This window comes from Dermacentor silvarum, chromosome 1 (genome assembly GCF_013339745.2).
Source record: "Dermacentor silvarum isolate Dsil-2018 chromosome 1, BIME_Dsil_1.4, whole genome shotgun sequence".
Lineage (NCBI taxonomy): Eukaryota > Metazoa > Arthropoda > Arachnida > Ixodida > Ixodidae > Dermacentor > Dermacentor silvarum.
In genome coordinates this window covers 201,966,408-201,982,055 of record NC_051154.1, presented here as the reverse complement: position 1 = coordinate 201,982,055, position 15,648 = coordinate 201,966,408, and the positions used below count along the sequence as shown (strand labels likewise).

The 15,648-nt window shown below is 45.3% G+C and overlaps 1 protein-coding gene across 7 annotated transcripts in view; it reads left to right on the top strand.

Moving 5' to 3' along the window:
* Positions 1 to 15,648, top strand: part of LOC119436645 (protein lin-54 homolog) — a 101,290-nt gene that overhangs the window by 28,067 nt on the left and 57,575 nt on the right. For all 7 annotated transcript variants that reach the window (XM_049659445.1, XM_049659444.1, XM_049659443.1 and 4 more), the window contains 2 exons: positions 11,863 to 12,079; positions 14,489 to 14,640. In XM_049659445.1, coding sequence (XP_049515402.1) covers positions 11,863 to 12,079; positions 14,489 to 14,640 — 369 coding nt within the window. The remainder of the gene's footprint in view (positions 1 to 11,862; positions 12,080 to 14,488; positions 14,641 to 15,648) is intronic.

Below are 15,648 nucleotides of genomic sequence, written 5' to 3'. Positions count from 1 at the left end.
GTGCCGCAGGGAAGTCCTCTGTATTTTGCGACGGGCAGATCTCGCCATCGGCTGGCAGTCCACAAACTGTGGACTCCACCCTCCCAAAAAAAAGAAAACGAGAAGAAAAGAAGCCATGGAAACTTATTTGCGTGGACTGGATGTGGCAGGCCAGTGTTGTGTCTGGGCACGGTGCATGATAAGGGCGCGGAGTTGGGGGGGGGGGGGGTAATTTGGCGCGGAAATTTCAAATTAGCATTAAAGTTAGGGGGGGGGAGGGGGTCTCTTGCAGGGGTAGGGGTGCTTGCTCAGAATTTTACGGTATAGTCGGGTATTACTTTAGAAGGCAGTGGCATTTGCCTCTCAAAGGCGGATGCACACTAGCCTCCACCAATGGGCGCGCATTTTATACTGACGTCAAGTGCCGGGAGGCGATGACCTCGCTGATGGGGAACATAGTCGCCCGCGCCTCGAACTGGGCGGGTCTTTTGAGCGGGACTATTTCTTTAATCGCAGAGGCAATTGGCTGCCGCACTTCGGCCATCTGGGTGGCGCCTCTCCTGCTTTCTTAAGTTGTGCCCGATTTAAATTTAGGGTTCAGCCTAATCCGCCCATCCATCCATCCATCCATCCGCTCCTGCTCAGCAGCGCCACCTGTTTATTGGACAGATAGACAGAAGCTATGCTCACTGCCCGATTATAATTAAAGATCATGACTGCCGATTTTTCGTTACTAAACTTCGAACGTAATTTATCTCCCTCTTCACTGCAGATGTCCATCAATCCCTGCAAATCTTCCTTGTTGTCAGCCATTAGTACTATATCATCCACATCCGTCAGTCCTGGTAATGGCTGTTCAATCCATTCTCCTCGCTTGAAAAAAGAAAAGTTGAAGCAAAGTCCGCATCTCTCCAATTTGGTCTCATTGCCGCATTTCGATGGAGGCGAAATGCAAAAATGCCTGTGTGCTTGCATTGCAGTGCATGTTAAAGAACCCCAGGTGGTCAAAATTATACTGGAGCCCTCCACTACTGCATGCCTCATAATCAGAACTCGTTTTGGCACATAAAACCCCAGAAAGACGAAGAATCCTTGTAGGTACAACATGAACAACAAAGGTGACAGAGGGCACCCTTGCCTAAGCTCCTGCTGTATTTCTATCGGCTAAGATACCATTTTTTCCCATTTTATAAGCACCTTGTTACTTAGAAAAGGGCACAGCCCCACGCCCTCTGTTCAAGCCTGCTCGTTGAGAACGGGAAAACGCACACGCAGCGTTCGCTGCTGAAACTCGCTTGTTCAAGGCCATCCTGGACCATTTGCCGCTAGCCACATCTACAGGTGAATGGATGCGCTCATTTTTGATACCGTTGCTTACTTCCCCAAATTTCAAAGCAGTTGCACAAACAACAGTCTGCGGACTCTTGGCAAACATGAGAGGTGGCAAGACATCGCATCTTGCTCACCGTTGCAAACAGCGTGCATCCTCGTATCAGCTTGACATACCTAAGTCTTTGTCTTAGAATGTTTCATGTACTTCATGTCGCATTCACTTGTCTTTCTCTTTTTGCGAACGGTAGACAAATAGCTGGGACAGTCTGGAAATACTGGTGTAATGGCATCTGGCTACAAAACAGGCTGTTTCAGCTTGTCACCCCCTAGTTCGTCCATGCCACTCTCCATGTGGCTTCGAGAAATGCTTCTCGCAAACATAGTTGCGAGACGTTAGCTCTCTATCTTTCTTTCACATTGCACGAGCTCTCACTTGCAGCTCTACGGAGTCACTAGAAACCTCGAAGAATATTGCCTTTTCTTGCAGGGATGCGTAGGCAATGCTCAGGCAATATGTTCAGTACAACATATTTTCGCCCCATCCTCAATTTGCACAGATGGAAAGCACTTGCTTGCCTTTGTAGCTACGTGAGAAGCGCACGCGCATGTCAGAGAAAACGGCGCCGCCATCACAATGGGGAAGCCCACGAGTACAGGAGACAAAGCTTGCAAACCGCGATGAAAGCCACGGCTGTTGTTTCGTTGGAGCACATCACATCCTAATTAATCTGAGCTTTGCTGTGGGATTGAATCTCGGCCACGGTGGCCGCATTTTGATGGCGAAATGCGAGAACACCCGTGTACTTAGGTTTAGGTGCACGTTAAAGAAGCCCAGGTGGTTCAAATTATTCCGGAGTCCCATGCTACGACGTGCCTTAGAATCATATAGTGGTTTTGGCACGTAAAACACCCATAATTATGGAGCTTTGCCTCCCAAGGTCACCTACGCATGCATGCACAAGCACCGCATGCGAGCGAGTCAATTTGTGAAGCTGGCTGACTTCGTCTGTTCAGGGATGCTGCAGGTAGCTCCTCAAAGAGGCAACACGACATGTACTAATTTGAGCAGTACTAAGTAATTGCTGCTACAGTCGATCCTGGATATATCGAACTCAAAGGGGATCGTGAAATAGTTCGATAATTTGAGATACAAAATTTGCCTATCTTAAGCTTATCTGAAAACTTCGCTCGTGATGAACAGTCTCTCGAAATCGTGAAAAGTGGTAATTTACCGATTTGTTTCTCCAAGGCTGCATCAAATGCAGAATCAAAAGTTTACTTTTTTTTTCCTTTTTTCTTTCAGACAAATGTCGCAGTTGTCACCCGCACTGCGGAATGTTCTTTGATAAACTGATTGCAGTGCTAATCCTATAAACTCCTTGTTGCCTGGCCACGAGACCACTAAGCGCCTTGCAAGACGCGGGGCTAAGTGCTTGTTGCGTGTTTTAGAGCGTAGCTCGAACGCAGAGCACACGCGTACATGTAAGACGGCGAGAGCAAAGAGAGCGCGAGGAGGAGGGCACAGCGGAACCATGAGGCGGAAAGCGGAGGAAGAGGGTATGACGGAAAGTGTGAAAAGAAAAGCGTAGTGCCGCGCAAGACGGACTCCGTGTTGACGATGGCGACGAGATGGCGCCAGAGTAGCGTGTCGTCTTTTCACCAATGGCGCCGCCAAAACCATAAATGGAAACAAAGCCTCATGAGTGGTCTGTCTGCGGCGGCTACTGTGAATTGCGCCCATGCATCACCCACGTGCTGCTTCTCGCGATCTGCTGATTAGTGAGGTAGTCGCGCCACACTTCGCTCTGTTTTCAACATGCCGCATAAGGCAGATTGTCCGCACCAGCCAAAATACCCCGAAATGAAAGCACACTCCCTAACGCACACAAGTTTTACGTTAGGGTGTATCATAATCGTCGGTGAATTAAAAAAAATTCAGGATAAGGTAGAAATGGACACAGCTTGGAAACTAACCAGCCTGTGTATGCTGTATGCGTACTTGTTCTGCAAATTGCGCATCAACGTGCCCGGTCATGTGTCCGTTACAATGTGCGGTTAAAACGCCCATGTTGGCAACAAGTCAACTTGGCAGACGCTGTTTCAGTCAAAAGTGGCTTTCAGCCTGCAAAACACCCGAGTCCATTCCCACTGATGTGTCCTTGCGAGTAAGAATGGAATGCGCTCTGCGATAGTCTTTTCACGAAGGGGGGATGGGGTTGTGCGGTGGTTTTGTTAAGTGCCAACTATAATGTAAAAAATTTGTCAAGTGGGGTTTGGATCAGGTTCATTTTGGCCAATCGCAGAACCAAAAAAATGGTGTTTGCGGAAATTCTACTAGACAAACCCAGCAGTGCAGACATCTCCAGTTCGGCATCTCGTGCCCGGAGCCACCCGGAGCCACTCAATGAAAGGATAGAGTGCCATCCACACTTTCTTGTGGAACACACATATCGGATCGGGAGGCCTTTTGCGTTCTTGAAGCAGCGTGGCGATCCTCTTTCCGATAACAAACAGTCGCAGGTAATATGCTTCACTGTACGGCGGTCTTTTCTGTACGGCGGTCTTTTCTGTACGGCGGCTATCAGTATTCTTCACTGCATTGCACATTTGTGCTGCGCTGAAGCTTACTAAAGCAAATAATGGTGTTCAAATAGCACCCAATTGCTGCACGAGCCACACTTATTTTAAGACTCACCTTGCTTATTTTACTGCTACCCTTCAGATTCAGTGTTTTGTTTCAGAATATCTGTCAAAACAGTACCGTTTCGTCGGCATGAATATTTCGATAAAGTGAGAAGTGATACGAGTCCGTTAGGAGAAGTGCACTTGTTGCAAACAAGGCGGCCGTGTTCAATATATCGAATGTTGCGGTGAATGGGAGTTCTATATACGCATACTACACCACTATATTTTTACATGGGATTTCCAAAGGGATGTTACAGTAGTTCGATATGGGCAATAAATGTATATGTTTGAGTTTGATATATCTGGGATCAACTGTAATATGTCCATCGCTTCTTTTTCTAGACATTCTTGATTGAAATCTGGGAAAACTTGTATGTCATGCCCATAGAAGAGCATGTAAACAATAGGAATGTGCCTTGCATATCCTCGCCAGACTGTGATGCTATCACGCGCTTCCTGCTTGGGCTTTCACAGCCGGACTTATTCTTCTCTTTATTTATTTATTTATGATACCCTCAGGGTCAACAGACATTACAGAGGGGAGTGGTATAAAATACAGAAAAACATTACAATTTTAACTACAACAAGCATCACAATGTTTCTAGTTATCTGATAATATTTATGAAGAGGCAGAATACATGTTACAAAAAATACTATAAAAAATACTATAAATACAAATACAAAGAAGCAGTCCAGTGTTTCTAATTATACAATAATTGCTATAAAGAGGCAAAATACAACAAGATGTTACAATGCATTCGTTAATGAAGTCACAAATTTTTCATGATCTGAGATTGTTACTACCAATTTGGGAAGGCAATTCCAATCATTTGATGTGCGTGGTATGTATGACTGTAAGAATGATTCTGTTTCACACAATGGAATACCAACTTTATGAGCATGATCCAGACGGTGCGAAACGTAATGGGGAGGAAGTATTAGTAAATCGCGCAGGTAAGGATGATGATACGGACCGAATTATTTTGCACCATTTCTAGCGAATGTACCAAATTATTATGATGCGGATCCTAAACTGAAGCGGCATATTCTAACTTAGGACGAATGAGTGTTTTATATAGCATTAGTTTGAGAGGCGAAGGTGACTTTGCAAAGTTACGACGAAGATATCCGAGCATGCGGTTAGCGTTGCAGACAACATGAGAGATGTATCTCATGTTAGATTGCTACTGATGTGAACTCCGAGGTACTTATATGAAGATACGCTGTCGAGTAGTACGTTATTTAAGGGATAAATAGGTAAACTAGTAATCTTTTTAGACACTCGCATGAATTTGCATTTTTTAGTGTTTAGTTCCATAAGCCAAGTGTTACACCACTCAAAGACGGCGTTAATGTTAGCTTGAAGAAGAGCGCTGTCGTTTGGACCTGTTATTTGTCGGAAAATTATGCAGTCATCGTCAAACAAATGAACGGATGAGGAAATGCAAGATGGTAAATCGTTAATATAAATGAGGAAAAGAAGAGGGCCGAGGACTGAGCCCTGCGGTACACCAGAATGGACTGTGCATTCTTCAGAATTCGCGCCGTTAGCTGAAACAAACTGAGAACGGTTAGCAAGAAAACTTTCAATCCAGATTAAAATGCAGGAATCGAGGTTAAGTAGTCGTAATTTATAAATGGGCAGTTTGTGACACACTTTGTCAAAGGCTTTCGAAAAGTCAAGAAAAATGCAGTCCGTCAAGGACCTATTGTCAAGAATGGTGTTTAGTTTGTGTACAAAAAGTGTTAATTGAGTTTCACACGAGTATGATTTGCGAAATCCATGCTACGATGGTGCGAAAAATGAATGTGATTCCAAGAACGTAGCTAGGTGAGAAGCCAAGATATGCTATAGTATCTTGCAAGGAATACCTGTGACCGAAATTGGTCTGTAATTTAGAGGGGAATGCTTATTGCCTGATTTATGGATTGGAATTACCTTCCCGACCTTCCACTCGGATGGAAGAATACCATCGTGCAATGATTGCTGGAAAATTTTAGTTAAAATGATTGATGTGTAGCAAACTGTGCTTTGTAGGAACTTCACATTAATCTGATCACAACCCGGTGCAGAGGACGGTTTTAGGGACCTAATGATGCTTGCGACACCATCATAGCTGATAATGAGAGGGAACATTATATCATGGTCATATGGTTGTAGGTGTGGTGGAGTGGAATTGCTGTGTAACGAAAAATGTTTTGCGAAAACTTCATTTAGTACTCTGGGACACTGGTTGGCCGGTACAGCGTCACCGTTTAGGTCACAGAGCGCTATTATATTATCGTCTTTAAGATTAACCATGCGCCAAAATTGTTTAGGGTTAGTTTTGAGCATAGAAGGTAATGTGCTGCTTAGGAAGTTATCTTTGGCGTCTTTTAGGGCCTGTGCGTACTCATCGGCGCTCTTTTTGTAGGCTGACCAACGAGCATTGGGACGGCTTAGTTTAGCTGATTTAAACAGGCGCTTTTTTTTATTAGACAAGCGTTTTAGGTCACGATTATACCATGGATTTTTTAGATTAGAGGTGATCGTGTAAACAGGAATGTGCCTATCTATTAATTCAGTCACTTTATTAACAAAGATACACCAGTTTGACTGAACATTACGGCATTCAAATTCACGCAAGTGTTCATCAAGGGAATACTGCGAGTTCATTATTAATTGAGAGAAAGTCAGCCTTGTTATAATTTCTTAATGTCTTGATCTTTTTAGTCGGTGTAGGTTGCTCGAGGCAAACTTTAAATGAAAGTAGGCAATGATCACTGATACCTGGCAAGCATGTTATGTCGGAAATAAGATCCGGCCGGGTGGTAAAAACAAGGTCAAGTGTATTGGAAACAGACGTGGTTATTCTTGTTGGTTCCTTAACGATCTGGGTCAGCGAAAAGGTATTGCACAATTCTAAGAAATCTTGTGCCATAGAGGAGTTAGGATACACTGTGGGGGGATCATTTTTCCACATAATATTTGGCATATTAAGATCACCAAGCAAGAAAATTGGCACTGTGGTGTGACGAGAGCAAACGCTATGAATGGCATCGTGCAAGTCGCTCACAAATGTTGCAGTGAAGTTTGGGGGGCAATAGAAGACACCCAAAATTATTTTTTGATGTGCCTTTTTTCTCCGTACTATTTTCTCCATGACGTAAATGGACAAGCTAAAGCTTTCTATTATTTGGCATCATATTCTTACAAGGTGTCTTCAAACTGTTTAATAGCAAGGCACAAGAACAAGCTAGTTAGTATTACATTATACAATTGAACCCCGCTGTTACGTTCCTGAGTGCTGCGTTTTCCCGGCTATTATGTCGTTTTCGGCCGGTCCCGGCACAACTCACATAGAACCCAATGCATTGGTAGCTCCTCTGTTGCGTCGCAACGGTGAGATCGTTCCCGCATCATACATTGCGTACTGCCACCCCGCGCCGGCCCGAGCAGCCATTTTGACTTTTCATGTCGCATGGCTTGGTGGCTTGACGATGGCAGGGGGGAGGGATATAAACTTTATTATATATAGAGGGGAAGGGAAATGGAGCCCAGGCTGGACAGGGGACTAGGTTGGGGCCCAGGGAGCCACAACACTGGCCGTCCACTCTGCCAGCCTGGTTTGAATGACCAGGTCTGTCGATCGCAGTGTCGATTCCCAGACCTCCGGTGAGGGAGCTTGCTTCGTGAGCTCTCTAGAGGGCGGATTGCTGGGGCATCCCCATAGAATGTGGTCCCTGCTCGCCTCTGCCAGGCCACAATACTGTATGTGCATTTTGATATATTATCATGTTTGATGATGGCAGCTAGGCGCCTGGGGCTTAGAACGCTATGGGTTTGCGCCCGCCTGAGAGTTGTGGCTTGCGCACGCGTAAAGAGAGTCGTGCGGTGGCGGATAGAGTCAACGTTCTTCTCTGTAGATGTTCAGCCAGTCACCGTAGCTTAGGGCTGCCCTTTGAGAGTCCGGTACATGAGGCTGGACCACCACCCGCTATGGATACGCTTTAACCGGATATAAGCTGACCCGGTTGGTTGTTGCTCGGGCAGCAAGGTGGGCCGCTTCGTTTCTCGGATTTCCCGTGTGGGCAGGCACCCAGATGAGTTTGATCTCTTGTTGTAGTGGTTTTAGTATATTTTGGGCTGTTGGGCTGACAGACCCAGACATATAACTTTTAATGGCGGACATTGAGTCGGATACGACAAACCAAGTTCCCTCGAAGGTTTTTCCTTGAGCAATTGCCACTTCCTCGGCTTCCATGATTGAGTTTGCTAGAATCTTCATTGGGGGGGGGACTGAAGTGTTCGGCTAAGGACATTAGCCGCAGCTACAGCGTATGTCTGGTCTGCCTCGTGAGTAGCGTCAACGTAGGCTGCAGGTTTGTCATGCAGTCCTTTCAGTAGTGAGGACAAGCTAGTTAGTGTGCTTGTCACTTAGCGTGCTTTTCATCTTGCGGTGTTGTGGCTTCCCAAATTTTTAGGTGGGGGGGGGGGGGATTTCTATTTTACCCATGATGGGCAACTGGGGATTCTGATTCTCTCGGTCAGGCCCTGCGCCGGCTATAGGTTCATGTTTTTAAGGACCCATTGTCCTTACTGAGTGCAGGAGAGGCGCCATAGCTGCGATGCTCTCTGCGCTTCAATGATCTTTTCTATTGTGTTATGGACTCCGTCATTGCTGGCCCAGCTCGGTATCCCGAGAGTAGCTCTGTATACTGATCTTATCATGCCATTTATTTTGTTTAGGTCGGTCTTTCTAAGGTATAAGAATGGGCATGTATATGCTATTCTACAAATGAAGAAGGCTTGAGCCAGCCTGTTGGCATCCTTCTCCTTGAGGCTGAATTTTGTTCCAGTCACTCTTCTTAGTAGCCCCGTCACCTGACAAGTTGTGGTTTGTAGTCGTTTATTCGTTTCTTGATTCACTAGGTTGTCCTGTAGCAGCAGCCCCAGCACTCTTAATGTGGAGACCACTGGGACGATACAATTGTTGACTGTAATTTTGAAAGTGTCTTCGACTGCTTGAGGTATCATCGCCGATAAAGTGCTCTTACTTTGCCGATGAGCATACTAATCCGTTGCTTTCCTAGGTAAACTTGTCTGTGGTGCGAAATGCATTTTGTGAAAAGGGGACAGAAGAGAGGAGACAGTGAAGCACCAATCAACGTTGCATTTGGCATGAGCTTGCATGTCTGCAGCTCTTTGGAGTGATTCTATGACATCTACTCTGGAGCCCGACCTAGTCCAGATGGTCACGCCATCGGCATATGTTGCATCTCTAATATGCAGTATGCGGTTGATGGCATTGGCCACCCAAAGTGCCGGGGGCGACACCTATGACGTATTTTCGGTTTCCACCAGCAAAAGTATGGCCTTTGAGATCCGTATTTGCTATGATGGTGTCTATGACGCATTGTGGCCCTAAAATTGGTTTTGGCGCATAGATGTTCCGTATGAAGTCCAAGGGCAATAACGCCGTCGCCTCGCGCCGTATGCTGTATGTGCGAGTGAGAGCGTGCGAGGGGAGCCGTCGACCGCGTCTAAATCTCGCGCGCGCTTGAAAGAAAACCAGGGAGGAAGTGCGCCTTCCGTTGCCCTCGAGACACCCGCGAGGGGGGGGGGGGGGGGAGGTGAGAGATAGCGGGCGGCGTTGTTAGCGTTGTACTCTGGCATCAACTGCGTGGCGTCGTGCGAGCCATATCTTGAAAGTGATCTAGGCAGTGTCTAGGCAGTGTAAGTGCCTCGGCGGCTCGTAGCTTTGTGCGTGCTGTGTGTTCTCGGCACTCAGTTTGCGTTGTAGCGAACGCATCCGCGCGCTGCTATAAATGGCCCGCGTTTAAATGGCTAGTTTATAGCGCCACTCTTGAACACCACGTTAAGCACCTGAAAGGCAAGTCTGTTGGCGCATGCGCCTCCCCGTGTCTCGTGAGAGAATAAAAAAGTTCAGTCTTTGTTGGGAACTCATCGCTCGCGGTCTCATTGCTCTTCGCCTGCGCTAGCAACCAACAGTGGTGACCCAGACATGATCTGAACACGCAACCTTCTGATAGGAAGCGATAGACAACAGCACGAAGGTCACTTCGCTTGCTGCTGCAGCAGCGCTTCCTCACGCCAGCATTTGACAGCGCGTGTCCGCGCTCATCGAGTGTGATGTGTTAATGTTTGCCTGTAGGCGCTGACATCATGCTTGTTAATATAGTTAATAAGCAAATGTTTGCAAGTTTATACGGACGATAAAACTGCTATCCTTACTTTGTATAGCTGTCTAATAATTTGCTATCGCAATCGATGCTTCAGCTTTCGGGCGAAACTACGACTTTTTTTTTCACACGTAAGAATTAAAATAATAGTGTGTGCAGTTCAATGCTACTCTCAGTTCTCAATTTTTCCTGTTTCTCGGCTCTTGTGTTTCCCAGCTCTTACGCTTTTTTTTTTTACGGTCACGTGAGAAACGTATCAGCGGTGTTCTACTGTACTACTGCAGTCAAACCTCATTAATACGTAGTTGTAGTTCGCCGGGAACGACGTTGAGGTACACACTACACGATGTACGAATTAACCGCCAAGTTTAGCGGCTATTTACCAGCTAGAAAAGAACTACGTCACGATGCTCTCAAACACGCACTAGACAGGCTTTATTTGCGGGTAGGCAGCAAAAAATCGGTGATCTTCACTTGCCGCTGTGGTGGCCTTGCCGTGACGACGGCATCTTCGAACTCGATTACGCCGCAAGCTAATTTGTCCATGAGGCCCCGCTTACTAACTAAATTAACAAGCACGGTGTAACGCATGCACAGGTAAACATGAACACATCTTGCACAATGACCGCGGAAACTCGCTGTCAGAACGCTGGAGTGAGGAGGCACGACAGCAGCAGTGAGCGTGCCGTCTCTCGCTTCAACGCGAACTAGACGTCGAAAGCAAAGCGCCTATGAAGCTACCGGCACTAGTTGCACTTTGTCTGCAGATCACTTTGAAGATGAGGCCCGCGCGGGCGCACGCTTTTTCCATGTCGCAGATCGCTTTCAAGGTACGGCGCCCGCGCGGCTGCCGCCGAAGTAAACCCCTCCCTTTCTCGCCTCCCACGCTGTGCCTCTTGCGCGACACAAGAAGTGCCCTTCCGCCCATCCTTGATTGAGTCGGCTGACCCTCACAAGCTTTCACTCGCACATACAGTGTACAGCGCGCGGCGACGATGTTGCTGTGTTTGGACTTTATACGGAACCTCACAGCGACGTCCACGGCCATGGCAGAAAAGCCCTTTGCAATAAAATGTGCTTCTCCGCGGTTACTACTTGAATTAGATTCGACAGCGAATTCGCTCCCCCTGCCGGCAGTTTCTTCACGTTACCGGGAGCTAATCTCGAAGGCCATGCTTTTATGTGCGGCAATTGGCAACAGCTGTATGAGCAGGTAATACATCATGGTGGCGGTGTTTTAAGTTCATTATCGCTGGCGACTGTTGTCCGGGCATTGCAACTTGAGGATCGAACATCTGCGCACATGAGATTTTGGCATTTTTGTGCCTGTGCGTGTAGAACAAGAAAGAAAAATAGTATGCACTGAACATTTGGTGGGCAATGAGCGACTACGGTTTAAGCGGTCAGCCAATACATGGGGTTAAATGAGGGCTTGGTGGGGGAATCTTCTCGACTATGTATAAACCGCAATCACACATTAAGCAGGTACATATCAACGAGGTTTGACTGTAGTAGTGCTTGTCCATGTCCATCCATTTGTCCCTGTTTTTGCCGTCATGCTTAGAGTCTACTAGCAGTAGTTGTAAAAGGTGTTAACTTTTTTTGTGTACCTGACTTGGCATAATGCATGTCTTCTTTCAGCAATATGAGTTTGATAAGAAAATGTTGTCTTGATGTCCTCAGATTGGTCAAGCTGTAGCTGTGTCAAGGGCTGGCACAGTGGCTGCTGTTGTTCAGACGTCGAGCCCAAGTGGTACAGTAGCAACAAGCGGCACCAGTAGTTTTGTGACATCTGTGAGCAGCAGTTCGGCAGCCGTGCAAGTTCCAGGCAGCAAGTTTCACTATGTGCGCTTGGTCAGTGCTCCTGCACCAAGCACACAAGCCAGTACAGTCCTCGGTGGTAAGCACAAATAGAATGATTTTAAGTCTTTAGTTACCGCTAGAAATGGACTCATTTTCCGGGCTTTTATGTTTTAATGTTTCATTTCAAGGAGGTATTAGTCCCAATCTATACCACAATACATAAAATTATAGCCTGATCATTGTTGTTTTGAATGGATGTAAAGCAGTAATAATTGCTCAGACAGTTTTTGAGAATGCTTTTGTGGAACTTCAAAAAAGCACCTCAAGGAACACAAATGAAGTTAATAATGTGCTATCTTTAGCAAATGTGAGTAAAAAAATTCTAAAATATGCAAAAATGCACCTGACTCCTAGTTGCCAACTTTTGTAAGTCATATCATGCAAAATATTATGAAGATTTGTTGGCATCATTACTAGCCATACTGATGCCCATGCTTTGCGGGAAAGCAGTAGCTTTACAAGTGTGAAAACGGGTAAGCTCCTATTGTACTGGGAGCATTTGTCTTTACTCATTGCAGCAGGCACTTGGTTTGTGTTTTACTGCAGTCTTTGAGCTCGTGAAGCAATGGTTGTCAGGTCAAGGAGCATGCAGAAGCCTCCTCATACTGGATTATTATGTTCAATCAGCATTTCAGTGAAAGCAAGGTGGTCTAGTGTGCGTTCAGCTGGTACTGGAGCCTCCACATGCTTCGTTCTGTTCCTGTACAGTGCTGTACAGTAATGTGGAGTGTTGCACAATATTGTACAGTAATGAATAAGGGCACTTGCACAGGTGGTGTTCAGAATGTAAGAGATTCGACTGCTAGTCAAGCTCCGCTCGAAGGTTGGTCTGAAATCGACTATGTGCTCTTGTGTCAATGAAAACTCCACACTACGGGAAGGACTGCTCGTAATAATTTATAAATACGCTGTCAAAACGCTGATGGGTAAAAGCAACCCATGGTGTGAAAATAAATGTTCCACTTGTTATTAGTCGAACACATTTAGTAAAAAACACACCCCTGAGCATCTACTGTTGTTTGAAACGTTGTTTAAACAGTCTAGAAGTCGTATCGGAAAATTAGACATCCTGAGAGAAGCTTCTGTGTCTTCAGTGCTACTGTCATTTAAAAATTATGTTGCTGTGTCGGCCAAAGTGCAAATTTTGCATTATTTTATTGAGGATGTGCCAGGAGCACTGGAAGCTAGACAATACCTCCAGTCGAAGTTTTATTTTTCCAGACTCTCCAATCTGCCAAAAATAGTGAAATCTGACAAATAGTTAAAGTTCAGTTGTTATTTTAGACAGTGCATGATGTTGCTAGAATTCCAATGGAGATGTTTAACAGTGCATGCTAAGACAAATTTTCGATTTAATTTGATCGATTTCTATAGGTGCGGTAACAAAAGTTAAAGTGGCCATTGTGCTTGCACCCAGGTGAAACAAGTTTCATCTCTTCAAAATGAAGCCTAGCCTGCCTTGGCCTGTGTAATGTGTTTGAAAGGTCTTGAGTCTATAGAAATTTTCAATCTGGGTTTTGTTTCACATGTACTCTGTAATGGTGTTTTTTCAAAGTGTAAAAGTCTGGAGCATTTCTGTCTGCCTTAGCTGATCTTCTTATATTAGTGCAAGGGTCTTTTATTTATTTTTCTCATGCAGATATCTTGATATTGCCCGCTTACTCCTTGCTTTGTATGTGACTATCCTACCATCCATCTATAGGTCAAAAGAAGGTCTTTTTGAGTAAAGCAATTTTAGCACTAAAAAAGTCTCTTCATTGCGTGATTGTGCCTTGATTGTGCCATGATTGTGATTGATCACGCTATGGTAAACGTATTCAATGTGCCTCAATATTAGCTTCACCGTATGTCCCTAGTCATGTGACCTCCAGCTATTGACTGCAGACCATAGAACCTTTATGAACTAACTTTTTCAGCTTGGAGTGTAGAGCACTAGCAGGGAACGTAAGTAGTAAATTGTCCTTTTTTTTTTTTTCTTGCCTACGCTTATATGGTTGCATTACTTGGGCAAAAAATGAGATGCATGATAGGGGCTGCTGTTACACCCATTTGTAGCTTGCCAGTGATAACAATACACACTCAAGCAATGGCTGAAGTCATGCAGCAAAGTGTCTGCGCACGTGCATGTTCATCTGCATCTTCCCAAAGACCTTGAAAAGATGGCTTTCCAGACCAGTTTAGTGGTTGAGCCCGTCTCATGCTAAAAGGTGAACTGAGGTTTCTGTAAAGCCTCACATATTTGAAGCATGGTTCTGAATATTACGTCGAGGTGCTTTCTCACATTGGCTAATTGCAAATGGTATGTGCTACGTGCACTGAAACTTCAGTATATGTGGCACTACTTTGGGGATATGTCGTTCCCTCTAGCCTTTGTTGTACATTTATTGACTGTAAATTGTCATCCCTTGGCACCACCTGTATTTTCTGATGGGGCTGGCATTTGCAGCAGCCAAGCCACCAACCCTTGTGCCTGTAACCTCAGCAAGGCCTCTTGTGCCAGCAGTACCTGTGACCGTAGCATCAAGCACTGCCAGTGCAACTTTGCCTCCTGGTGTGCGGTTGACAGTGCCCATTGCCCCAGCTATTTCAGCCCAGCAGGTATGACTTCCATAATGGGTTAGGTGAGCCATTTCACCGATTGTTTCTAACACTGCAAGGAGATTTTGTCACTTCATCCATAGCACTAGGAAAACTACTGCAGGGATGTGACATAGCTCCCGGTGGACCTTTTGGAAAGTGGTGCTTGCTTCAAAGAGGCCGCCATGAGCCGCTGTGTGAATAATGTCAAATAGTGCTTCATTGTTTACTTTGCTCACGTCAGTGTAGCTAGGGTAAAAAAAGACTGACTGTTGCTCAAAAATTCTTTTTAACCCCATCACAAAAGGAAGTTGTTCAAACGTATTACGCAAACGTGCTAATCATGTAAGCATGCTCTTATTTAAGGGCCCCTCACCAGGCTCCATTGCATATTTTGGTTATCCGCTACAACTTGTGGATGCCGTGCAGTAAAAAAAAGGAAGAGAGGGAAGGGGGGGACCATATTGTATTTCCAGCTGTGTTGAAAACAAACAGTGTGGGCTGAAAGTTCAAATTAAATGATTTGATATTGTCAGGACTCACTGTTAGGAATTGTTTTGTTGTTGCTGAGCCACAGTCCTTTTATCTGTACTCATAAATTGTGGAGTTTCAAGTCAGCAGCGGTACCAGCAGTGGTAGCAGCAGTGTCAGTAGTGGTAAATGTGGCACTACTGTAACTGTCCTTCACGTGTTAATCGAATGTCGTGCACTAGAGACTCACAGAAAAAAAAAAAAAAAAACTTTTATTTACTACGCCGTGAACAAGGTCCATTACATCCAGCAATGTTCCTAGGCAACAGACCGCTCTGACGTTAAATCAACCTTAGCTTTTTTAACGAGAAGAAAGGGAACCGAGGGGCCCGATTTTTATTAATCATATCATAAGAAGCCAACAAACATTAACACCAAGGACAACATAGGGGAAATTACTTGTACTTACTAATTGAATTAAAGCAATGATAAATTATTGGAAAATGAAAATGGATGAAAAAACAACTGTCCGCAGGTGGGGAACGAACCCACGTCTTC